Source organism: Asterias amurensis, chromosome 1 (assembly GCF_032118995.1).
Source record: "Asterias amurensis chromosome 1, ASM3211899v1".
NCBI classification, from domain to species: domain Eukaryota; kingdom Metazoa; phylum Echinodermata; class Asteroidea; order Forcipulatida; family Asteriidae; genus Asterias; species Asterias amurensis.
This window is the reverse complement of record NC_092648.1, coordinates 12,286,055-12,312,031: the sequence shown is the minus strand read 5'-3', so window position 1 is coordinate 12,312,031 and position 25,977 is coordinate 12,286,055. Positions and strand designations below refer to the sequence as shown.

Here is a 25,977-nt window from a genome sequence, read left to right as displayed (position 1 = left end):
TTCTAAAACACCTAGTGTTAAGATACATCCTTTTTCATCCAATATATTGGACTCAATGTTGTGAAAGTGTTGAGTTTTAATGGAGGAGGAGGAGGTGGGGGAGGAACACTTACTAAAGTGTGGGATAAATTAGAAACACTTTGTACTTTATTATCCCGTTGAACATCCACACGGTTATCTGAGGTTGCCTCCCTTCCTTCCAAACATCCACCATCTGGCTCAGAGAGCCTAACATCACTCACCCTAGGTTCTTGGGAGACGCTGGTGCAGCTGTTTGATGAACAATGAGTCTGGTTCTCACAGGGCGGGCTGGGTGTAGTAGGTGAACAATCACAAGTCTCTAACATCTGTGCAACATGACAAAATCAGAAGAACATTGAGACGGCATAACAAATCTTAAATGAATCGACACACAAATTTCCCCAATGGTTTACGTGATCAGGAATGTGTCACTTCAAAGGAGTTATTCAGTATTACTAAACAATTCTTGCCTACAACCCTGTTTTCAGGGTGGTTCATGTACATGTGTTATCATTGGTTTTGGGGAAAGTCTGTAACATGCACTTTGTGTCATTTAGCCGTCACAAAGCGAGTCATAAATCAAACAAGTGAAATAAAAATGTAAGGGTATTCAAATACTTTGAGAAAAACTTTAGAGTGTTGCAGTAACCTTGCAGGTGACATTTGGTTAGTGTAGCTTTCTCAACGATGAGAGCCATTCAAAAGGAAACTTTTCATTATGGTGACTGTTCTTGTTCAAGCTTTAAATTCATAGTGAAAAATTAATATTTTGAAAACAATCTGATAATGTTGTAAAATTTTTCACTATTGCTTGTCACTCCTCAAACTTTTCATGAATGAATGCTTATAAAGTTGTCTTTGGACAAGAATAATTGTTCACCTGAGCATTTAGGGTATTGACCGGTGAGCAGAACTCATATCCAAGATGAGAGTAGAAGCCCTGCTTGTCTTTAGTGTTAAGAAACATAGTGGTATAGCCTTGACTCTTAGCATGTGTTTCAGCCATCGCCATGACCTGTCGTCCGATACCTTTACCTCTCAGATGTTCTGGGACAACGACTGATAAAAGAAAGAGAAATTAGCAAAAGTGATTTATACATATAGAATATAGGACTAGAAAAATTGAATGCAAAATTTAACATCGACTTTGAGGAGTTTCCCTTATATGCAACAGCCAGTAAAAGTTAATCAATGCAAGCATCATTTTGCCCCCCCCCCCCCCACCCCCCCCCCCTACCCCTCAACTAAATAAATTAATGGCAGTGCATTACGGCCAATTATTTGTTGTCTAGAGTACCAGCACTGCTGGATGAGGGATGAGGGATGAGGGATAGTTCTTTGCCAAAATGCCTTGGAATGATGACATTGTACTGGCCTAAAGGCCTTGCCACATGATGCAACTTAAAGGCAACCAGTTCCAGGCAATCTCCAAAAAGGAAATTCATTCAGATTTCAGTTTTTTTCATTATTTTCCCGCTGGGAATAATGAGTTACAACTAGAAGATTGTCTCTTGTGCTACCAAAGTGTTCCTTTTGCATATATAGTGCACTTGGTTGCCTCCAAGTTGCCTGAAAAAATTGCCCCGTGTGACAATGCCTTTATAGATTACATTTAAAGACAATTGCATCTTCAACAGTGTACTGCATTTTCATTGTCAATGTAATTTTCCTTCTTACCGGATTCAATGAGGACACTGCTTGGCATGCTGATGACTCTGGCCAATCTGCAGTAACCAATTACAGCTGGACTTGAGCTTCCCTGTTCATTAGCCACCATCACAAGTGAGTACGGAAGTTCATCGCGTGACTTATCCAATGAGTGAAGTCTAAACAATAAAAAAAAGTATAATAGATGTTAAATTTGCATCGGGGATAGAGAATCTTAACTTTTGGTTTCAACCTACCCGCTGCCAAAACATAGGATTCAAACTGCCTCTAGCTACCGGGCAATCTCGGTAGTCTAGTTGGTAAGACACTGCTCTAGAATTGCAAGGGTCGTGGGTTCGAATCCAACCCGAGTAAATATGCCTGTGATTGTGATATTTTTTTCAAAGGACTTGGGAAAGTACTGAGTATACAGTGCTAACACACATCGGTGTATGGGTAAAAACCAAAAGTTAATAAAAACAGTATTATAAACAATTAATTCATCATGTCAATCATGCAGGCCTGATACTTCTGAATCAAAATTATGCAGTCGACAAAGCATCCTCATGGAAACAAACATCACAACAACTTTTTGTAGAGAAACCAATGAAGAATCTTCATTTATAGCTAGACGTGGGAAGAAAACCCCTCGGGAGGGTAAAACCCGCGCAGTCAGGTACCGTAGGTATGAAAAACCCAATCCTTATAAGCAAGGCCCCGATCCCAGCTCAAGCTGGGGTCCACAAAGGTGAAAGGCATGGAGAGAAACCACTAAGCCAACCTGACTGACCTCAACGTTGTTGTTGTATTAGCAAGGTAGTTTTCCTTTGTAAGGGGCACCTTCATAAGGTAAGGAAATTTAAAGGCAACTAGGCAACTGCTTCCACTGTCCATTAGGTATCAGGCCTGCTTTCTGGAGTAACTATAGAATACGCGGCCATAATTCACTCCACACAGCTACCTCTATATATAGTCCCCATTGAAAAAGAAACCAGAAAACAGGGCCATAGTGGAGTGGACCTGCTTTCTATGTACCTGCTTCCTCTATAATATTTCCACGAAAAATGTGTCTCAACATTCTTACGAGTGTACACATTTATAAGCAGAGATTCTATGCATTACTTACAGCAATACTTGGCTGGAGCACTGGACATGGTGAATAATACGTCCAATACATTTATTTTCAGAATAAGTGGAAGTGATGTACATTTGTACACTGACAAAACTTATTAATTGAAATTCAACATCAGTAGGGTGGGTTTTATTATTCTCCCATGCTCTAAATCTAATCTTATTTCAAGTATATATTACCTTGCTGCTTTACTGCGAGGCCATTGAGCGTTAAGTAAGTCCGCACAAGCATCAATTAAATCTGGTCTTCTGTGCAACGGTTCCATACGAATGCTTGAGATGTCCATCTGCAAAGAACAGAAGAAAAAAACTCTTCACATTTTCTATATGCAATTTTATTAAAAAAGAAATGCTCTTGCTTCTGACACTGCAGCCAGCCTACCTCAAAGATGTTCCTTGCTCCCTTCTTGCACACGGTTCCACATTTACGAACCACTTATTCAAGCTTATGATAATGTTACAGCGACTTGGAAATATTGAGAGGAGAAAAACTACAAGGACCTGATTTTGACACGTTCTGCAAAAGTGACAATTTAGCAGACGACCGACTGCATGCTGCAAGTCACGTGTTTGTGTTGACAAAAATTATTAAGAAAATAGTCAACATCATATTATTGCGTTGATGTTCCGTCGAATACGTCTAGGTACTGTACATAATGTGCAGGAATCTCGATTATTTGAAATTGTATTCTTCGCGGACTCAAGTATCGATACCATTGTAAATTTACGACATTACTCCCAATGCTTTCTCAAGAATCGATACTTTACCAGTATGTATACGAGTTTACGTAGTGTCGACAATAAAACACAATGACTTGACCAAGAATTAACTGATCATCAACATGACGGCGACAAGCAGTGATGAGAATGATGGACTTCCACCGAGATTATCAGCTCGTTTCGAAGGGTACAGTTGCATTTCAATTATCAATATACGTTGGAGGTTTTGTTGGTATTACTTTTTCTCTTTTGTCGATCGAGTGACTGGATTTTTAACTCATTCTAGTACGTTTGTAAACAAAGAGTAAATTCACATTCTCATCTCGCTCAAGTCAAGTCTTCAGTAAAAACTTCGGGGATGGGCGGGCCCAATTCCAAACAACAACAACAATCTAGTGCTTTAGTCAGCTCAGTTGAGTTAAACCATAACTAGTAAAATGACTTGGAATTAGATGACATGTTTTCAGTAGTACACTTATTATAAAGCAACCTACTGTCAACCGCTGACTTATTTAGTAACATTTTTTTTAAGCCACGACGACGATGATCATTATGTAAATGTTTGATGCCCCGGGGCCCATGCCCCCCCCCCCCCCCACCCCCTCCCCCATTGCTGGGTCTCCCCGGCCCTACTACAGTAACATATCGAGGTCGCTGGATACAATTCGCTTGTTGCAACACTCAGTACATTTTTTTTTTTAAGATCTCGATTAGACCAACCGGGGACCTGTACCTTCTCTATTTTAAGTTTTTTTACTTTGAGAATCGGACCTAGGGCGACAGATCTGTCAAAGTCTTTAATTTCAATTGGAGGCCAACAGCTGTCAAATCAAAAAGGGGAGTACAGCATCCCAGTGCTAGTTACTGGGTCTTTAGCTCTCCACCAGTAATGATAACAATTCTGTCTTATTGTTTTTCGCAGGTCGTTTGCATATCTCACAATCAAAGATCGCCTCCCTGTCATCACCACCAAAGTGGTAAACACTGTGTACACCTACCGCATTGAGGCTGCACAACTACACGGGCAGGTAAGAAAGACCCCAGACAGAACTCCTACAAGGTTTGTTCCGCTATCATCTCCACGTGGAGGAGATAGCGTGACGAAACCTCACCATTGACTATGTTGTAGTTCTAGGATACTTCTAGAAACTATATAGTTTGGTTCTGAAATATTGTACCAAATCCAAAGGCCAATGGAGGTTTGTGGTTGTGTTTTGTCCCAACTACAGTTAGGACCAGTCTGAACTTGAGTGTAACAATTGGACAGCCCAAACTAAAGCTTGAATGGCATGATAGTGATAACGACATACATGTACATGTTGTGATAAGACTGAAAAAAATTACCCTCTATTCTTGAGTGATTTGCGATCCTCTTAAAGCCATTGGACCCTTTCGGTACAGAAAAAAAAAAAAGTTCACAGATTTACAAATAATTAACAGGGTTTACAGAAGGTAATGGTGAAAGACTTCTCTTGAAATATTAGTCCATGAAATGCTTTACTTTTTGAGAAAACGGTAAAACAATATACATTCACGTTAACGAGAATTACGGATTTGTTATAAACACATGTCATGACACGGCGAAACGCGCGAAAACAGGAGTGGGTTTTCCCGTTATTTTCTCCCGACTCCGATGTCCGATTGAGCCTAAATTTCCACAGGATTGTTATTTTATATATAAGTTGTGATACACGAAGTGTGGGACTTGGACAATACTGTTTACCGAAAGTGTATAATGGCTTTAAGTCTCTTTCGTCTGACAACGGGGCTCATGTGAATATTGAAGAAATTCTCATTGCAAAACTTGAGAAGAATAAATTGTTTCTTGTTCATGTACAATTGTGGAGGTAACGCTTTTCTTTCATTACTCTTTAATGTTTCTCAGGATGGAGCCACAGATTGCAAAGACATCGTCGCTAAACTCTCCAAATTCCGCAACGAGTTACAGACAGACAAGGCCATTCTCCCTCTGCAACCAGATGGAGAGGACGACATTGAGATCTGGGAGCGATGTCTGGAGGAGGAGACTAAGGCCAATGGGGGTACCCCTGCAAGCTGGTTCACATCTCCCTGGTTGTATGTGGAGTGTTACATGTATCGAAGGATTGTGAATATAATAAGACAGAGGTACGACTTAATTTTGATCTTTTGAAAATCAGTTAAAGCATTTAACTGTGCCGTGCCAATAGATGGTGTGCAAATTGGACCGTTAAAACTGGGGTCGATTTCACAAAGAGTTAGGACTAATCCTAACTTAGGACTAGTCATAGGAGAAAAACGTATGGCTAGTCCCAAGTTAGGACGAGATAAGACTTGTCTTCACTCTTTGTGAAATCCACCCCTGAGCAGCTTTATTTTTGTGACCTTGACTTCATCTGACTTAATATTAGTTATTATTATTATTATTAGTTCAACTCCAATATGTATCCAACTTGAATAAATGGACGACAATGAAGCTTCAAATTTTTCTGAAAGATTATTTTTCGAAATAAGATAGGAGAAATTGTTGTAGATGGTGTACAAAGCTCACAGAGAATTAGCCCACTCGCACAACTAACCAGTTTGAGAAATAACGTCGACATGTTGTTCTGAACTTTTTTGCAATTTTGACCATTTGTTACAAATCTTGAGAACAAAGCAAGGTGCAATATTTGTTTTTTACACCAGACTTTTTACTCCCGGAAACCGAACACCTAGAGTTTGTTATAAAACAAACTCTGAATTTCTAGGGTTTTTTTTAACTTTGTTTTCTTAACTCCTTACAGCAATCACTTGAGGAAGTTTGATCCGTTCAGCGAGCAGAAAAAAGCAGCATTAAAGCAGTCACAGGAGGCCTTGGTCATTCTTGCAGAGTACCAAAAAATGACACATGGGAAGGGCATTGATTGTTTTAAAGAATTCATGGAGGTAAGGGAAGAAGAAGAGGTTGGGGAAAGAAAGTTCTGACAGAAATTATCAGAAGTAAACCAATCTGCACCCATCAAATATTATTTACTCCCTTAGAATTGTTTGATTTTACCAAATTAAAAAACATTGTGTGTCAATGATGTCACTTAGTATTAGCTTGTGGGGACAGTGTGTTGTGACTGTAGACATCAAGGTCGTGTCTCTCATGTTCGGGGCCACATGCCTTTTACTGGAAGATTCTTCTCAGTCTACCTCCATGATGGACCCAACCTCTGGAATAAACTTCCAACTCACATCAGGGCAACAACATCCTTCAACATGTTCAAGTCACTTCTGAAAGCCCACTTGTTTCAGGAGGCCTGTCATCAATAACTTATTTATTTCTTCTGTGCCTCAGCGCCTTTTTGAGCAAACCTTTGATTTGTGCTCTTTAAAAAATGATTATGATTGATTGATTAATTAGTCTGTTCATGTTTTGTTTCCATCTCTTTCTTCTAGATTTCTCTTTGGGGAAATAAGTGTGACCTCTCCATCTCAGCCGGTGTAGAAAACTCACAGAAAATTAGCCCACTCGCACAACTTGCAAATTTAAGAAACAAAATATTAGTCAATGACAGCGATAAGCTTTGGCGTGTCTTGCAAAACTCACGGGAGAGCAAAGCTGAGAATGAGGCAGTGAGGATGGACATCGTGTTAGACAATGCTGGCTTTGAGTTGTTTACTGATCTGTGTTTAGCAGAGTACATCTTGAGAACCAACTTGGCTGACGTTATTGTTATGCATTACAAAGCGATGCCATGGTTTGTCTCGGATGTAGGACAGGATGACTTTTCACACACACTAAACTACCTTGAACATCAAGAGAATGACAGCCTGAAAAAACTTGGCCGGTGTTGGTCGCAGAGAATCAACACAAAATCATGGGTTTTACAGGGTCATCCATTTTGGACAACTCCGCATGATTTCAGCGCAATGCAGTCAGTCGCTCCAGACTTGTACTCTGAACTTGCCAAATCGGATCTGATTCTCCTGAAGGGAGATTTAAACTACAGGAAGCTGGTTGGAGATCGGCAATGGGAACCAACAATCCCCTATGTGGAGGCATTATGTGGATTTCACCCGGCACCTCATTGTGCCCTACGGACATGTAAGGCTGATGTTATAGTAGGGCTTGATGATGGCGTTGCTGAGCAAACTGCAGCTGAGGATAGGGACTGGCTCATTGACGGAAAGTTTGCTGTTATACAATTTTCTGGAATGATCCGTACTTAAACTGTTAAACAATATTAAAATGTTAAAGTTTCACAAAAATAAAACACATTATACAGTTGTGAGAATATGAGTGCTTTTCAAGTGTTGTATTGCACTTTCTTATTTTGAAGGCGCCTATTACAATAAATATTCCATAATTTTTTTTAAGTTCACCAATATGGTACAGAATTATACAGTTGTTGATACTTTTCAAGTGTTTTCAATTATATCACAAAAGCTAAAAATCTAAAGTTTCCTCTTGGTCACTTACTATAAAATGCCGTTTTCCAATATATTTAACGAATATTAAAATTAAACTGGTGTATACATGTAAGTACATGTAAGTGGAATTTAATTGTAGAGTAAATGTTTTTTGGGTGTGCAATATTGTATTCAGTGTACACATTTAAAATCTTAAACAGATTTCTTAGGTAAAGGGAAGGTATACATTTGGTAACCACTCCTAAAATGAATGGCAATAAAAACTTCAATACTTGGTTAGAAGTACAGCATTTTAAGAAACATTTCACTTCAAAGTATTAAATTGGGTTAAGGAAAAATTCATCGGTTGTTATCTCCCAAAATTTGTTTCTCAGGATTTGTATGTTTTCTAACTTAGGATTATTCTTTCTGGTAGGCCATACATGTAACTGCGATATCTCAAAAACGTGACCACCTTTTGACAAAATAAAATGTTCACAGATTTGTTTTATTGCATCTACATTTATGTTTGATAAAAACCATAAAAAAAACCCAAAGGTACACAATGTATACTTTCCCTTAAAGCAATGTATCAGACTATTATATCCTTTGACTTTCAGCATCATTTTATTCAACTTAGCCTCTAGTGACTTTGGCTAAAACTATGGCCGTTTCTCAATTTCAATATTGAGGAATCTAACTTTCTCAGTGTGCCGGCCATAGCCAAAGCCGCTAATTCTGACACGGCCCAAGATAAATGCGAGAAACACAAATGGCTGCATCCTTTATAAGCTGTCGTTGCACTTTTCATTTTATAGATACAACATTTTGCTATTAAAACATTAAAAAGAATGGAATGTTTGTTAAAATTGTTTTCAGGTATCCATTCAAATGAAGCACTTTACATTTTACGTACAAGTGTCAACAACATTGTATTAAGTTGTCATAACTGGTGTGGCAGGTACAGTAGTAGGCCCTACAGATTTCTGCATTTTTGACAACAGGCCATACGAAGTATTAAAACGGTGGGTTAAAATAGATAAAAATTGGTTGAGGTTTAAAGGGTCTGATGTCCTTTTTCCCAACACAAAGTCCACAGATTTACATTAAACTTACACAGTTTGAAGATTATGATAGTAGAAAGCTTCCCTTGAAATTTTACCTACTGAGATGCTGTAGTTTTTGAGAAATGAGTAAAACAAATAATTTTAGTCTCAGTTTTAGCATGTAAAACCGTATTAACCAGTTATGCTATGATTATGGTATAATATGAGAACTGGTTAATGGGATTTTACATGCTAAAATAATTTTTGTCTTCCTGAGACGGAAATTATTTTGTGACTTGTTTTACTCATTTCTCAAAAACTACAGAACCTCAGTTAGTAATATTATTTGAGAGGTATTTGAAGGGAAGCTTTCCACTATCATTATCTTCAAACCCTGTAAGTTTAATGTAAATCTGTGGACATTTTGAAAAAGTACCCAGAATCCTTTAACAAATCATGTTAGACGAAAATGTTCTTTTGCAGGATTTGCAATTGTGTAAACTTTATAATCAGTGACTGTTCAGATTAAAAAACAAATCAGCATTTCCCCTATAATCTACCTATCTTGTACTTTGTTTATAAACAAATTTATAATTTTTTTTCATTTCGTGAAATAAATATGGTTCCTTTATAAGTGCATTGGTCTACTCTATATATTGTATATTTCAACGTCCTCCTGGTCCTTTTTCTCATTTATCTTCCGCACCAATCTCTCCAATTCAAATAAATGTTGATCTGAAGCTTCAGGTAATAAAGTCCTCACAGCTTCAGCCAAATTCAGTAGATATTCTGTATTCGCTCCGCTCTCCCCAATGGAAGAGCATATCTGCAGGGCTATATCCTCCATGGAAGCTGGACCGAGGAAGTTCTGGTTGTCAGGAGTTGCTATGTAAATCATAACCTCAAAGGGCTCATAGGTGCTGGTATCACGGGGTTGAAAGGTCACAGAGGTAAGTGAGTAGCCGCCTCTTTCTCGGAAGTCTAAGTACTCACGCACCTGAGGCACGTCTTCCTCTGCTATTTCATATGCTATGCCCCATACTCGCTCCTATAGGGTACAAAATAAAAGTTTTATTAGATCGGGAAAGAACGATATAGCATTGATTAAAACAATGCAATGGTTTAACGTATTTGATTAGAAATGTCACAAATAAGGTTTTCTGGTAATATATTATTTGAACTTCATAAACCCCAGGTTTTTATGCCCTGCGGTGGCTAAGCAATATCTCAGGTACTTTTCATATCAACTCCAAACTTGGTGTATGGATTGTTTTTTTTTAGTGGATTGGTCTTGGGATTAAATCTCCTTTCAAAAATGTAATGCAGAAAGAGTAGAAATTGTGGGGGCGGGGAGTTGTAGTGTGTGTGAGTGTTTTCACCCATTGGTTTTTCCCACCTACATGGCACAGTATCTGCCGCACAACATTGCACAACACTGGCTAAGATTATTTGTGGGAAAAAAACACTCTGTTCGACATACACTCTGTTTTTTCTTGTTTTGATCACAATCTCAACATGCAGCACCCACAGTGAGGTCAAAGGAAGACCTGGTTGTGAGTTGTGGTACATAGAGTTGTATTCAGTGTTGAAGCTAGACTAGGTTTAGTGGTCGGCTCTAAATCCACCAAGGACAAGGTCAACACACTTATTCATGTTTGGATATTGTACCCTCTTCATTGCTGAAGTGCAATCTGGTGGAAATCTGTTGTGGACAGCACATTGTTTTTTGCTCAGAGTGCTGGGTGAAATGTTTTAGTTCTGGGAGACCCGCCTGGCACCGCCCACCATGGCTACAACGTTGGTTATGTTTGGCTCTTCAACTCTATGGTGAGGATACACACACACTATTTATTTGACCTTGGCAAAAGCGGTCTGGACTCTAGGTACATGTATGCAGGGGTTAGGTTCTATTGTTTACCTGAGAGTCTGGCAGCAGCGTAACTACACGTCCAGGCTGAAAAGAAACACACACAAAACATTGTGAGCTAAACTTGAAAATTTACTAATAAAAATAGGGAGGTGTTGTGTGTTTGAATTACAACATAGAAATTGTTCAGTAGCTGAGGTGACAATGAGGGCCAAAGACAAATAGCCATTATGTTGTGTAACCTTCATTATTTTAACTTGAATTGAATGGCAGGTACATTTGATATGTAATTCAAAACTAAATGACCATAAAACTAAGTTTGTTATTGAGACTTTAAAAGTAGATTCAATCCGAGAAACGTTTAATTAACGCATGATTCATGAACAATTTCTCGGATTGTTCATACAATTATTATTATACCGTCTAATAAAATCTCTAAAAACTAAATTGCATACTGCTACGGCTATTTCTACATCCATGGCATGGGTAGACGTGTAGAACCATGATGAGGTTCGTTCCGCTATCAGGAGACGATAGATAGAGGAACAAACCTCATCATAGTTCTAGTAGGAGTAGGGTAGACGTAGGTTGTACCTCAATGGGTTGTTGGCATGGTAGGGTGGTGCTGTATAAAAATGACGAGTCATCCTCATTTCTCTACCGAGTGCGAAATTGGTCACGGATCCGTATTGGATGAGATTATTAAACGGCAAAGAAACGAGTGAGCTTACCTTCATTGGGTTTCCCCTGTGATCTGGGCTTCCTTGCCAAAATCGTCTTGCATATCCATCGATGTATCCTGCTACTTTTCGTTGGTAAGGAAAGTTCACTTTCCATATTAATGATCCGTAACCGAAAGCCCACATAACCGTGTCCTTTTCTTTTAAGAACTTTCGTTTTTACGTTTTCTGAGGTAGGTGTTGTTGTTTGGTGTAGTTTGTTTGTTTTTAAATAGCGCCACCAATAAACCAGAATTATTTTGAAGCGCCCTCTTGCATCCATCCAAAACAAATGCTTTTCGTCTATTACATAAGTTGCATTGAATTCCCTGCCCTTCATGCACTGTACGAAATTTTCTTCCTCCAGGACGTAAATTGTGTTGAAAATACACAGAAAATCACTGCCGGGAGAATGTAACAAAATTGAAGTTTTTGTTTTATGCTGTAAATTGGATTTGCCGAGGTAAGTGTTAAACTAATATTAATTTGTAAATTCGATTACTGACCCACTCACCGACTGGGTTAACAATCTGTACTGACTGAATGCGTGTTTTCCCTAAATGACAATGCCGTCTTATATAACACGCCTATTTTTTTTTTTTGGGGGGGGGGGTTCTATAAACTCGTCTAAAAATCTATGTGATTTAAATTACGTTGATGTGATGTTTCCATTATTAATATTAGGAACTTTTGGCTTACTATACAATTCACAGATTCAATTTTACTGTAGTGGATTGCGTTTCAGTTGCAGCATGGACCTCTATGGTTGCAGCTGCTATTTATTGACGAATTTATATAAAAGAAAGTTATTGTCATTTTTGTTTGAAATTGTTGTAATTTTTTACAGGTGTACACACCGTGGTTTATCATGTCCGGCAAGGTTACAAGAATGTTATTAAGTCTAGGTCTTATTGGAGCCTCTGGTGCAGTTGGTTGGGGACTTCTCAAACTTGTCTCGCCAAGTCCTGAAGTTCTACTGAAGGTAATTTACACATTTCCCAAAGAATGGAGGTAGAACTACCTTCATCCTATTTTTTGCCAAAATATTCTGCTAACTGACCACAGAGACCGAGACTCTTGATTTGCTCACCTCCAACCCCTACATGTAAATAAAAGTAGGTAATGGCCAATTTCAAAACAGGGCGTCCACAAGACACCGAGATACCCCTGCTGCATTTTGGGGGAAAAGTATGTCCAACTTTGCTGGCAAATTAAACAATGGTTGTCCGAATTGATACTATTACCCCTCTGTCACACACAGAGATACTTTTCTAGTTGAACACATGTACTGTGTTTATAAGTTTGTTCACATTAAAAACTTTGTTTTTAGGTAAATTTAATGAACACTTAAAAGTATTGTATGAGTACGTTAGCAAGCATCATTCACTGTCATATATTTCTGTGTTTTACACTCCATTGACTTGTCAACAGCAACTTCCAGAAAACAACCCATCAGTAATGAAGGAGTCTAAACAGAAAACCCAGGAGTGGATGGATGCATTGAAAGCTGCTGCAGACGACCCCAACCCAATCTATAAGTCATTTGGGGCCAAGAAAGACTGAAGATGTTCTCATCAACTGCTGAACCCGAAGCCGAGTGTAGAAGAAAAACCAACCCTATCTATATGTAAGGCAGTTGTGCCTAATGGAAGAAAATGAAGATGCATTCATTAACTCTAAAACTCTATTGGATTCGAACTGCCTCTAGCTTCCGGCCATTCTTGGTGGTCTAAGTTGGATGCTGCTCTAGAATTGTAAAGGTCGTCGGGGGTTCAGATCCCACTCGAGTGATATGCATGCGAGGTTTTTTTACGGAGCTCGGGAAAGTGCTGAATATACAGTGCTTACACACATCGGTGTTTATGTGTAAACCAAAGTTAATATAACTTTAAACTGTTCAACCTTTTGATGACATCGTCAGACAAAGCTTAATGTTGGCAAGGAGTGTCTTGAGACACATTTTGTGAGTTTTGGTGCAGTGTTAATGCAGTTTCATTATACATGCACAGTGGAAGAATGCGTTGAAAACTGCTATAAAGAGGGATGTTCTTTCTTTCACTGTACATGTATATATTGACTTAAAAAATTACCACAAAAAAACCACTTTCATGTTTACATATGTGTTTTGATTGAGGTTATTTATTATTAAATATTCAACTTTATCACATATCACAATCTTGTTTACCTGAAATAAAAACCTGTACTGAATAATGTATCAGACTCGGATGGGATTTGTTGCTATTATTCCAATGAGGTAACATACACAAACATTTTGAACAAAATTAATTTTAAAGATTAAATTTTAAAGATTGCTGTGAAACTAGTTTTAATAATATGGTAGTTTTTATCAATACACAAGGACAAGAACTTTCACAAGTTAAACAAATTATTTTAGTAAATGGATAGTTTGGATAATTTCTGATATAACAAAGGAATGTAAATAAGAAGGAACAATAAAGAATGAGGAGAGAATAGTGAAAGTTAATGTTTCTTTTGTGTGTTTTTAGGTAGCTGAATGTGAATTCCCCCTTCCCCCCACTTTTATTCCTTTATTAGAAGTAGATTGGGCAATCAAAAAAATCATAAGACTGCACTTGTTAAAACAGCCAAGCCCCTACATGTACTAAACGCCATTGTCAATTTCCAAAGATATCACTTAATTTTTTTGATTTTTGGGGTTGAACAAAGAATTGACTAGAAAGGGATTCCAACCAACGACCTCCGGATTAACGTGCCGGCGCTCTTCCAACTGAGCTAACTAGCCCTATATTGGCGGTGTCCCTATTTTGTCAATATTAATTTTTTTGTTACAATTTATTTGATTGGTCACACCTTTTAAGCAGTGCTTGCCATTACTGATTTTGCTTAATATAGTAGCTAGTGTGGGAGTTCAATGACTGGACCGACCAATCGGCAATCAATCAACTATAAACCTTTGTAAGAATGGAGGCCTGGTACTTTAGGGAGGCAACATATGACATTATTGACTGCAAAATGTACAGTTAACCCTCCGCAAAGCAATACCCAGTGACTTAACCTAGTAATAAGATACAAAAATAATGTATAACTTGACTGCCAACAATACAGGCCAATAATTTGTAATGCTGATACGTTCAATAGATCTATTTCATATTCCTCCCTTCTTATCCTCTAAACATGTGTAGGCACTAGGCACGTTATGTGCTCTGTTCAGTTCGTCTAGCAAGCACCTGGCTGTTAAACTCGTGCATGAATTCTGACGACAGCTCTTGGAGTCGAGTTAAAAACAGTGTTCTTTCCCCTTCGCTCCATTCCTGAAACCAATCCGTGAAGAGTTTGAGCTGGCACTGGAATATACTCGGTGCCTTGTCGTTTACTTTCAGAGTCTGCATTGCATCAAATAGGGTTGTAACATCTGGCGGCACTGCCTTATTTACAAGGTCCGATAAGAAGTCCTTTCTTTGGTAGTGGCTCCACGTTGAGAACCAGTGAAGGACGGTTTTCAGCTCCTGCTGGAATACGCTGGCAGCCATTTCTTCTCTAGTTGGTGGTACTGCAGCTGCCATAGTCACATCATGTCCTTGTGTCATAAACTTGAAATGTTGATGGCTCTGTTATAAATACAAAAAGAAGAAATAGTAACATTGCATTGAGTGTTCCTAGAAAGGAGCTGATCAATTGTTTCATCAAGATCAAGCAGTGTATGGTGAGAAGTCAGTTTATTAAATAATGGTTGTCATTTAATCTCAAATTCTGCAGTCACTTGTCTTTTTTTGTTTAATGAAAAATTTTGTTTAATGAAAAAGAGGTTTTACAGTATGGAGACACTCTATAAAAATAATACAATTAATTTCCAAAAGAAGATTTCAAAAAGCCTGTGAGTGTGAGTGTGCTCTTTAAATATATATATGTTTGGAAATTAATAATTATTTAAGCAGGCTTCCCTCTTTACTATTAATTTTTAAGGAGAAATTGTGTAGCAACTTTTCTTGCACCATCAATTCATATCAAGATATTTATTGAATTGATTTACACAGTGTAACGAACACTTAGTGGATCATCATCAAGTAAAATCATCTGCATATTATATTGAACTAGTCTTATTGCACAGCTCTTTTATATTAATGTTTCTTTTTGAAAATAAGACTGATGACAATCATACACGGTCTTTAAAAAAAGAATATCACTATCACTTTCCTTTCAGTGCTCAGTTCAAGCATGGAGCTATTAACCTTTTTATAGCTCCATGGTGGTGCAAGCATGGAGAGTTATTATAGAGGCATTGGCAATTGCTAAGGGCAAAAATGGCAAAAGAAAAGACCGCATGATGAGTTTGATTACGAAACCTTCACAAAACACAACAATACTTACATTTTCATCTTGATTGCATCACGTATCCGTCCAGATCATTATACACCATTCAGACAGAGACAATGGGTACTAATGATGATCAAAACAACAGCGCTCCTTGCGCCATGCACAACACCTGACTCATTTTTTAGACTGTTATTTTCAAATAAGTGGCCTTGCAACCTCGTTTTCAATTAACGAGTGAAACGCCCGCGACGACGTGTAGATCGATAGCACGTAAAATTACCCCCTGAGAACGTCAACGTATTTCGATAAAGATGGCGGCGCCCATGGTAACATCGACGGTCTCTCTTCGCACTGGTGAAAAGCACAGCTTCAGCAACCAAATTGAACTCACAAATGGTCAGATTACGAACGAGAAATTGAGAGAATCAGTGCAGGGAATCCAGAAGGAGTTAAATGATTTTCTTACCTCACAAGTTGATATTGAGAAAGGCTCAGCAGTCAACCGAAAAACCAACGCTGGAGATGCATCGCAGGATGACGATTTAGGTATTATTTTATACAAAAGAGGGCGCTATGATATTCAATTCAATTCAATTTTTTATTGTCACACATATAAATACATATACAGTGAAATTCACTTCGGCTTGCGAGTCTAAAAATATGATAGTTTGTCTTCCTGTCATTAACACTGTGCGTAGAAACTAGTACTTCTTGAACCATAGTTCCGAGCAAGGATATGCTTGATACATCTTGTACATATTGTGTTACTCGTCAAAGCCTGGTTTCAGCAAATTTGGCCAAGGAAGTAGGACCCCCATATTGTCAGAATTGCCCAGTAGTAACATTAAATTGAGTTTCCTAAATTAGCATGGCTGTCGGTGCTTAAAAAGTAAACAATGCAATACATGCATTTCATTACTGAGTCTGTGGTAAGCCAAACAATTCTAACCAAAAGAAATACCATCCCAAGTTTCTTCCATTCAATAAGCAGGATGTCAATTGGTCACGAAAATTTGCTGGTCTGTGAAAATTATTTGTATATGAATGTTTTTTTCTCCATAGATGAAAGTGACGATGACGGTGATGACATTGACGATGAATATCAAGAACCTTCCGCTAAAGAGCAACCAACTGAAGAACCACCTGACAAGAAACCTAAAAAGTAGACCTTCCATGAAGATTTTTGTAAAAGCATCATGTTCTCTAGCCCTGTTATGGTAGGACGTCAGTCAGTGCCTGCAACGGAGGAGTCCAACCTGGGCTACAGGTTCTCTATTGTACAAGGCATAATGAGAGCTGCACAGTATGAAGTTGGCCCAGAAGCTGCTGAGTAATGCGGAAAACAGCTGTGGAAGAGCACTGGGAATATATTTTCATTTATAAGTGAATGAACTTCAGCAGATGTACTACCATGTAGCATCTCCATCATTGTGGTCCGAATTAAGAAGTTGATGAACCATTACTGTACAGATGACCTTCCAGTTGTGTACCAACTGGTGCTTTGGGTACAAATAATGTTATTTAGGTTGCCTTCTAAACCGATTGTAATGTGTTATATTCTAGATATTTGTGCCCTCTCTTGTACTTTGTTATTTTCCCAGTCGTGTGAAAATAAATCTGTAGCGTATCACTCAGGCTATATGCAAATGTTTTCGGTCTTTTTTAAGGTCCTGGGGGAGGGGGGGGGGGGTAAACAGTATACAGTGCAAGGGTAAAAAAGCAAATATTGGTCCTACGTTTAAAATTGTACTAGTTCTAGTGAGACATCAGAGTCACATGTACCCCAGTTGGAACTAATGGGGTACGTTGGAACTAATGGGGTACGTGTGGCCCCTTTGTCTCATGGTTGAACATTTCCACATAATTAAACTGATAAGGAATTCCTCACTGGTTAAATTAAGTAAAATGGAGCTGGTAGGTTTAGTTTAATATGGAGTACAACAATGTCTGCAGTTAAACAACAATAACAAATTATACCAAAACAAATAAAGAATAACTACTAAAAAAGTAAAAACCATTGTGCAAATAAGTTTTTACTTTCACGAGGTGACTGTTTAATAGCGAAATATTAATATTGCCACAGTATTCTTGTAGCAAGTGTTATTTTCAGTGCGCGTTTTTTGCTAAAGTCAATAAGTCCCGTTTGTATGATTTGGCCTGTAGTTGACACACCTGCTCCGAGCAAGTGCCATACTTGTACAGGATTATGTCAACATTTAACGAAATATATAATTACTTTTTACTTAGACGCTTTATATTTCAACACACTGCAAACATTGGGGGTGTTAAATTGGTTCTCTTGGTATCTATGTGACAATTTATGTGTTAATTTCACCAACGATATAGTAATGGGGATAAAATAACACCATGTTGGTGTCGTCACATATATATACCAGGAAGAATAACACTACCTTTTTTTGCAGTGCATGTTTGCACAGCTTTTATACTTATGTACCCCATTTGTCAAAGGGGTGTAATAATGAAATAAAAAAATAAAAAATATATTGTTTCTGTTTCTTTTCTTTCGTGTTGCTCTTATTGTTTGTTTTGCTTAAATGTTGTTGTTGTTGTTGTTGTTGTTGTTGTTGTGAGAAAGGGAATTCGGCCAGAGTTTTTGAGTCGACCATGTTTTAAATGTATCGATATTGCACCCAGACCCTTTGCTTGCAGGGCCCAATTTTATCAAGCCTGTAAGCACACAAATTTGCTTAGCATGAAATTTCTTCCTTAATAAAAACAGGATTACCAACTAAATTTTCACCTGATTTTCAGGATAAGCAAACAACAGCTGAATGCCAGTAACAAGCAATATGCAACAAACTAAAATTTGGTTGGTAATATTGTTTTTATCGAGGAAGAAATTTAGTGCTATGCAAATTGTTGTGCTTACAGGCTTTATGAAAATTGGGCCCAGCACCTTTCTGAAGTTAACTTTGATATAAACGAAACAAGGATAGACACAAAAATCTAACACAGGTAGTCTTACCAAACAGTATAATTAATTGCCTTTGATCCAGCCTAAAGAAAGGTGCTATAATGATCTTTATGTGTCTTAAAAGTGCCTGTTTGTGTTTGGTAATGACTCTGACGATTAATGACAATAAAAACTTACTCCTACAGCAGCTTTGGATAGTTATGTTATTCTAGAAGCATTTCACTTTGAAGTACTATGGTTATCCCTCAAAATTCGAATACAAGAAGCGTTACAGCGCTAACGCTTCTCAGATTGTGTATTCTTATTATAGAAATGAATCTTCCTGCGTGGATCGACATTCACACATTAAAATGAAATTTTCACAGAATTTGATTGTAGCCTATACAACTATACATTTATGTAGGAGTTAAAACAACGGTAAAAGGTTACAAACACTTTGCCTAGGAACACGGTTGCCTTGGATCGGTCGAGTTGGTCTTTGAAAGCGTTTGTAACCGTTTGTTATAAAATGCATATGAGTAGAAAGATGTTGTAAAAGTAGAATACAATGATCCACACAAACATGCCACGAAATTGCACGGTTTTCCCTTTAGATCGTCGACTAACACGGTCGGCTATTTATGGGAGTCAAATCAAATGTTTGACTCGGACCATAATGACCGACCGTGTTAGTTCTCAAAGTAAAAGGAAAACCGCGCAATTTCGAGGCAAATTTATGTGGATCATTGTATTCTACTTTTAAAACATCTTTATAACCATATGCATTTTATAACAAACGGTTACAAATGCTTTTTATAAACAACTCGTCCGATCCAACGCAACGTGTTCCTTTAATCAATCCGCCATCCCTTAGCAATTCCTCCCTCGGTGGGAATAGCCGCAGATGTTCCGCTGAAAGCAATTGAGCACAAGTCAAAGGTTGATGGTTTTTTTTTTTTATACAACAGTCTTTAAAGATTATAAACCCGGTTAGAAATCAGCCGGATACAGCGAGGGAATTTTTATTAATTATTAATTAATCATCCATTGATTTTTAACACTAATTCTCCAGCGAAATGCTAATCATTGGCTTACAGTATCAATATGCATTGTGCTTGCAGTTTGTAGTGAAGACATTTTTTTTAAAGTGTTATTAATTCTCTATACGTCATCCATACCCGTAACATTGCTCCATAGTCTATAAAGAAAATATTACTGCCGTGAAGCATACATGTACAATGTCTTGAAAAACCAGTGGATACACACTCCAAGCCCAAGAAAGCTATAGCCTGTCAGATAGAATGAGGTAAATTATAGAGACACATAAAAACGGCTGTCTGCAAGACGGTTTGACGTGAAGTCGACAATGGTAAGTTGAAAGGAATCATTTCAATGATTAACAAAAGTGCTAATTGGTGACGGTTGATTAAAGGCAGTGGACACTATTGGTAATTACTCAAAATAATTATTAGCACAAAACCTTTCTTGGTAACGAGTAATGGGGAGACGTTGATGGTATAAAACATTGTGAGAAACGGCTCCCTCTGAAGTGCCATAGTTTTCGTGAAAGAAGTAACTTTCCACGAATTTGATTTCAAGACCCCAAGTTTAGAACTTCAGGTCTCGAAATCAACCATCTAAACACACACAGCTTCGTGTGACACGGGTGTTTTTTCTTTCATTATTATCTCGCAAGTTCGATGACCGACTGAGCTCAAATTTTCACAGGTTGGTTATTTTATGCATATGTTGAGATAAACCAACTGTGAAGGCTAGTCTTTGACAATTACCAATAGTGTCCACTGCCTTTAAAGGGTCTTGTCAGTGCTCGCATGGAATTTTGCATTTTTTATTTTTGTTCTTCTTCTTCTTGTTCTCCTTCTTCTTCGTTTCGTTATATATGCATAGGCTAGCTTATGGAATTGCGGAAACAAAATGTTTCAAACATCTCAGCTTTCTTGAAAATTGTCATTGATACCAGGCATGTAGTGGAGTTGCAAAGATGTGCCACCGATTCATAAAAGATATGGGATATGCCATTGAAGTAATAGCTGTCTGGGATTTTGTTCATGCGAGCTGTTTACAATAAAATAAACTCGTGGGTGCATGGCTGATTTGTTTACTAGAACCTGATCATATGTTTCTTGTACAAGGCCGTCAACATCAATACTTCTTATATGTACTCAAGTCGACGGTGATGTAGGAAATGCACGTCAGATGCGAAGATTTCAAGAAAACGAATGCTTCATATAGACATTATGCTTCATAGACATTGATGTATTTAGACACACATCAGACATGGAGGAGTGTTTCTACATCCAAGATCAAACTAAGCAGGTAAAGTCATTGCATCTTGGTCATGGGAGGTGGTTGGTCATTGTTTCAATCGCTTGTGGTTTATCAAATCTCTAATATAGGAGCACCGCTAAGATGCAGTAATTGTACCTTTGAGGAATGCTGAATTCAAGCACAGATTTGACAGGGGTGCCGATGATAAAGTTTGGTGTAAAAAATGTTTCCCACCCCCCATGTTTTACACAGGATTCGGACGCACAAGAGTGCGATGAAGCTGTGTTTGAAAACGCAAGTCAGTTGTTTTCTGGGGACGCTGTCGCACAGAGAGAGATTAGAGAAGGTGTCATGGCCCTTCAAGATCGACTAAGGGTAAGTTAGTTATATTTGTCGTCTTGTATGTGTTAACTGCGCTCCAAAAACACTTTAAAGGCACTGGATACTATTGGTATTTACTCAAAATAATTTTTAGCATAAAACTTACTTGGTAACGAGCAATGGTTCTTGTGGTTGATTTAGCCGAGTAGCGCATATTAATGTTGCACAAGGCTGTATACTCCCCACCAGGGAGCTGAGATGGTTTAAGGAGTGGTTTAAGGCCCAGTGACCAGGGGTAATAATGTGAAGCGCTTTGGGACGCCCTCCGGGTGTGAAAAGCGCTATATAAAAACGGGTTGTTATTATTATTATTATGAAACTGTCGTGGCAGTATAAAACAGTGGGAAACGGCTTTTTCTGAAGTAACGTAGTTTTTGAGATAGAGGTAATTTCTCACCCAATTGGTATTAAAAGACTTCAGGCCTGAAGCCTTTTATTGGGCATCTGACAGCACCCACATGATGTGTTTTTTCTTTCATTATTCTCTCGCAACTTTGATGACCAATTGAGCCAAAATGTTCACATTATTTGTTTATTTTTGTATACGATGTGATACACCAAGTGAGAATACTGGTCTTTGACGACAATGTGTCCAGTGTGCCTTTAACAATGACATCACATTATGAACCAACGTAATAGAATGATAAATAATTAAAAGAAACCGATAAGCAAGTTAGTAAAAAAAAAACTTATCAACACGGTGTGGTCTTATCCATCTAATGAAATAGATCATGAAGGCTGCTATGACCTAGAAATGAATGTCAACTTACCGCCCACATATTCCCATCGGGGGTTCTGATCCGGTTTGATTTAAACTCTTGTATCCGGGCGAGTCAGCATCGACTCCCAGTTCTGTCTTGGTATTTATTTAAGCAACATACCTAAAGGACACAGTATTGAAACAATGGGTTAACATTCCGCGTAATTTCTGTATAATGACATTATATTCCATTATATTCTATGTTCTAATCTCAACTATTATATAATTGCATGTGGAATTTTTTTTTTCTTCTCAGAACTCGGGAAAGCACTGAGTATAAGTGCTAACACACATTGGTTTAAGGGTAAAATCAAAATTAATATTCTTCACCCCCGATGCAAATTTAACATCTTAATCTATATTGGTAAGGCTCCTGAACAGTTTGTTTCTTGTGGAACTTTACGTATAGGACTATACATAGAAAATCAAATTGAGGAAACGCTCAAAATTTAATTGTTGTAAACAAATACATATGTTTAATGATCTTATCACTTATCCTCAGGGATCAACTCCTTTGTGTTTTGTGGAACACCCATTAGTAGTACGGACGCGTATAAAAGGCTGCCACATGTATCAAATCTATCTTATTATGTACGTACGTACACGTAAACTTATCGTGTACGTACATGATAAGTTTTGAAGTTATCGTGTACGTATACACGATATATAAGAGAGATTTTGTGTTATTCATGGGGCGGCAATAAAATGCGCTTCCGTAAGTTAAGGCCAAATTTTGCGATGTTGGGTTTTTTTTTTTTCATTATTTTTCCAGCAGCTTGAGATGAAGCTAAGTGACTGTGCTGAACTTTACGAGAAGCGACGTGAGAGACTAGTACTAAAGCACAGAGACGCCCGGACAGCTCATGTATGCAACCGTGTCTTGATTTGCTCCTGTCTTATGGTCTTAATATCATACATCATAAGATGCCTGCAGACTCCACATGAACTTTGTTTCCAAGAACATTGACTAAGAAGGACTCCAGAGGGAGCCCTGTCTAAACTACAAGTAAACTTTCTTTGGTTAAAGGTATATGCCAATGCTTTACTTTTCATAACATACACCAAACAACAAATCTATGACATGTTTTACCATGTCTTCGAGAGTTGAAGCCATACCGCTCAAAGAGCATGACATACAGCGGTTTTGTTTTTGTGTATACATGTATATGCCCATACGCGCTTATCTTTGAGACACTGGCAATTGAAATAAAAACAGAGGGGGTGGACTCATTTTCTTGTGCACAGTCCTACGTAAAGGCCTATACGGACATTATTTCTTATTACCATAACGGTACTTGTGCATCAAGTTTATTAAAAAGTAAGCTTTAGGATTGCAAATCGGAATTGTTTTTGTTTTAGTCAATACCATGCATGTGTTATACCTTAAAAGGTTGATAATTTTTGGCATATTATATTGAGTTGTAGAGATCTTGAAGGTAACGTTAAAAAAACAGGATTTTGATAATCTAGAAATTCAGTATGAAAATATTAATGCACATTATATCAGAGGAATTCTTTTTACAAAACAACTTAAACATTTGAAGAGAATTTTTCTTTTTTTATTATAATCTGGTATATTTGGTTCAATGATAATAAAGCAGAGTTCAACCAGGCCAGCTTATCAGTGAAGTTTGCATAGTATTTGACACCGGGGACCCCTGGTATAAACACGGCAGCTATAAATACACCAACGTCACGCTATAGAATTTTGAATAGCGGCTGTATTGGATGACTGTAATAATGCACTGTTGGATTACAGAATTGAGACACGTTCTCGGTTGACTGTATATTATAACTCTACCATGGGAAATAACCATTTACAACTGTACTGCACACGGTGCGTCTCAGCATATCCGGGCCAACCAGTGATAATTATTGTTTAATGAGGCCGGTAGATATATAGTGGTACTGCTTTTCCAGATCAAATACTGCAGCCGAACATGACAGAACACTCCCAACTTGGTAAATCGACTTGTTGCGATGAGAAGCGAGTGTTGCGGAGATCTCATAGCAACATTGAGATTGCTGATATCAACAAGGTAAAACAAGTGACGATATATAGGCCTATTTATTTTGTATTCTTATGGGATGACAATTATGTATTGAAGTATGATGATGCTTTTATGTGTCGTACGCATTATTTGCAGGTAACTGTTTTATTTTGTGAGGACTGTTTGATTCAACATAGTTACAGTGAGGTCCCAGTGATGAAAAATGCTTTGGACGACTGCCTATGTACTTTGTACGAACCGTTATAAATCGTGTATATACACACAATTTGTATATTATTATGACAACTCGTTTGTTTGTTTTTATACCAAAAGTGAATTGCATATATCACAAGGGGGAGTTAAGGGCACGACTTACTCACTTTTGTCACCCAAACAAAAAACATTGTAACAGTCCGCTAACACTACCCTTACAATGAGCAGTTCGAGGCCTACATGTCACAGGAAAATCGGTCCGCCGTAGAATCTGTCCCCCGAAGGGAAAATTACGTGACGTGGGTGGATTTCACAAAGAGTTAGGACTAGTCTTATCTCGATTCAGGACCAGTTACTCGTCCTAACTTAGGACTATCCATGCAATTTGTATATCTCCTAAGCTAGTCCTAACTCTTTGTGAAATTGACCCCAAACGATGGCGCTATCAGAAGTAGTTTGTAAATAGTTACCCGTATTTGGAGGGGGGGGGGCGGGCACACCATAATCTCCGGGATGGGGGGGGTGAATCTCCTGCCAAACCTACATAGATTTCATTTTACTCTTCTATAGGTTCGTCGACGTCGGCGTAGGTCGTCCGACATCCAGCGAGAGTTCGTTCTCATTAGAGAAGAACGACAGCTGGCTCTAGAACGAGACGCCCTCAAGGACACCCTGCTACAACTCACGGCAAAAGTTCAAAAACTTAAAGTTCAACTTGGGCGTCAGCAGCAACGCCCCCAACGCTCCGAATTGGAGATCCCAGTTAAAGGGAGCACCCTTGAGTGTGACGACTGGAACGAGCTAATGGAATTTCTGTCCCATTTTTTCCTAGTGAGTCTGACAGTATTAATCCTTGTTTGGTTCACAGTCTGTTTGAGCAGATTAGCCGCCATTTTTATATTGCCGGAGCTTCATCTAGAATGTGGGATCTTTCCGGTGACGACAGAGGGCGCCTTAGATGTAAACCAGTGGAGAACAACATTGTCATGGCAACTAATCACTGGACAGCATCCCTGCCAGCCTGCCTATTTGCAATGTGATGACCTCACTAGTTGAACATCTCCATCATGGTATGGTTGCATGGTTTACCAGAAATAACCACAATAGAATGAGAGAACGGGCATTTCAAGTTTCCCTTATTTAGTTGATGGTGGATTGTTGTTAGCTACTCTAGCGTCTTTTAAGGAGTTGCAAGCAATTTGTTGTGATTCAATTTGAACTGGAGCATGGAAACAGTGCGGAGAACGAACGCAGCCACGGTCTTTTGGTAGTACAAAGAAACGGTGGTTGCTTCTTTCCAAATTGACATAAACACACCCATCCACAAAATCAGGTTTGCCGAGCCAGAATATGCCGAAAAATGGCGTTAAATTGTCATGGTCATAAATACGATACAGTATGAAAAGAGATTATGCACGACTAGGTTATGTAACTAAACCTTACTCGACAGTACAATGTTCAGTGTACAACTGATCTGCAGAAACATTTAGGGCAAAGGGATATTTGTTTCCCCTTTTTAAAAATCTATTCATATTTTGTTTATTTTAATTTGCCCTTTCCCCTCCAATCAACTCTGTTGGACTTGTCCACACACATCTGACAATAGTAAAGCTTTGTACATTC

At 38.2% G+C, this 25,977-nt stretch overlaps 6 protein-coding genes across 8 annotated transcripts; 4 read left to right on the top strand and 2 right to left on the bottom strand.

The window, feature by feature from the left end:
- Window positions 1-16: 16 nt before the first annotated feature.
- LOC139945853 (N-alpha-acetyltransferase 80-like) lies at window positions 17-24,754 on the bottom strand. Of its 2 annotated transcripts, XM_071943348.1 has the most exons (6): window positions 24,522-24,754; window positions 22,161-22,271; window positions 2,980-3,086; window positions 1,699-1,847; window positions 902-1,080; window positions 17-347 (listed from the first exon to the last, which is right to left on the bottom strand). In XM_071943348.1, the coding sequence occupies exons 2-6, from the start codon at window positions 22,167-22,169 to the stop codon at window positions 18-20; spliced, it is 774 nt and encodes a 257-aa protein (XP_071799449.1). In that variant the 5' UTR covers window positions 22,170-22,271; window positions 24,522-24,754; the 3' UTR covers window position 17. The 2 variants fall into 2 exon arrangements, with proteins under 2 accessions (XP_071799449.1, XP_071799458.1); XM_071943357.1 differs by lacking the exons at window positions 22,161-22,271; window positions 24,522-24,754 and adding an exon at window positions 3,182-3,342.
- LOC139945834 (damage-control phosphatase ARMT1-like) lies at window positions 3,614-7,700 on the top strand. Its single transcript, XM_071943310.1, has 5 exons — window positions 3,614-3,706; window positions 4,442-4,547; window positions 5,405-5,646; window positions 6,285-6,426; window positions 6,925-7,700. The coding sequence occupies exons 1-5, from the start codon at window positions 3,642-3,644 to the stop codon at window positions 7,696-7,698; spliced, it is 1,329 nt and encodes a 442-aa protein (XP_071799411.1). The 5' UTR covers window positions 3,614-3,641; the 3' UTR covers window positions 7,699-7,700.
- On the bottom strand, window positions 7,819-11,739 carry LOC139945839 (putative glutathione-specific gamma-glutamylcyclotransferase 2). Its single transcript, XM_071943323.1, has 3 exons — window positions 11,523-11,739; window positions 10,843-10,878; window positions 7,819-9,972 (listed from the first exon to the last, which is right to left on the bottom strand). Exons 1-3 carry the CDS (start codon window positions 11,655-11,657, stop codon window positions 9,574-9,576), a joined length of 570 nt encoding a protein of 189 aa, XP_071799424.1. The 5' UTR covers window positions 11,658-11,739; the 3' UTR covers window positions 7,819-9,573.
- On the top strand, window positions 16,113-18,272 carry LOC139939610 (uncharacterized). The gene is made up of 2 exons (XM_071935646.1): window positions 16,113-16,352; window positions 16,869-18,272. The coding sequence occupies exons 1-2, from the start codon at window positions 16,118-16,120 to the stop codon at window positions 16,970-16,972; spliced, it is 339 nt and encodes a 112-aa protein (XP_071791747.1). The 5' UTR covers window positions 16,113-16,117; the 3' UTR covers window positions 16,973-18,272.
- On the top strand, window positions 19,898-23,580 carry LOC139945906 (uncharacterized). Of its 2 annotated transcripts, none has more exons than XM_071943426.1 (4): window positions 19,898-20,089; window positions 20,874-21,057; window positions 21,262-21,384; window positions 22,926-23,580. In XM_071943426.1, exons 2-4 carry the CDS (start codon window positions 21,019-21,021, stop codon window positions 23,115-23,117), a joined length of 354 nt encoding a protein of 117 aa, XP_071799527.1. In that variant the 5' UTR covers window positions 19,898-20,089; window positions 20,874-21,018; the 3' UTR covers window positions 23,118-23,580. The 2 variants fall into 2 exon arrangements, with proteins under 2 accessions (XP_071799527.1, XP_071799519.1); XM_071943418.1 differs by having other exon boundaries at window positions 22,923-23,580.
- LOC139945868 (uncharacterized) lies at window positions 23,759-25,972 on the top strand. The gene is made up of 2 exons (XM_071943369.1): window positions 23,759-24,189; window positions 24,925-25,972. The coding sequence occupies exons 1-2, from the start codon at window positions 24,091-24,093 to the stop codon at window positions 25,408-25,410; spliced, it is 585 nt and encodes a 194-aa protein (XP_071799470.1). The 5' UTR covers window positions 23,759-24,090; the 3' UTR covers window positions 25,411-25,972.
- Window positions 25,973-25,977: the final 5 nt, after the last annotated feature.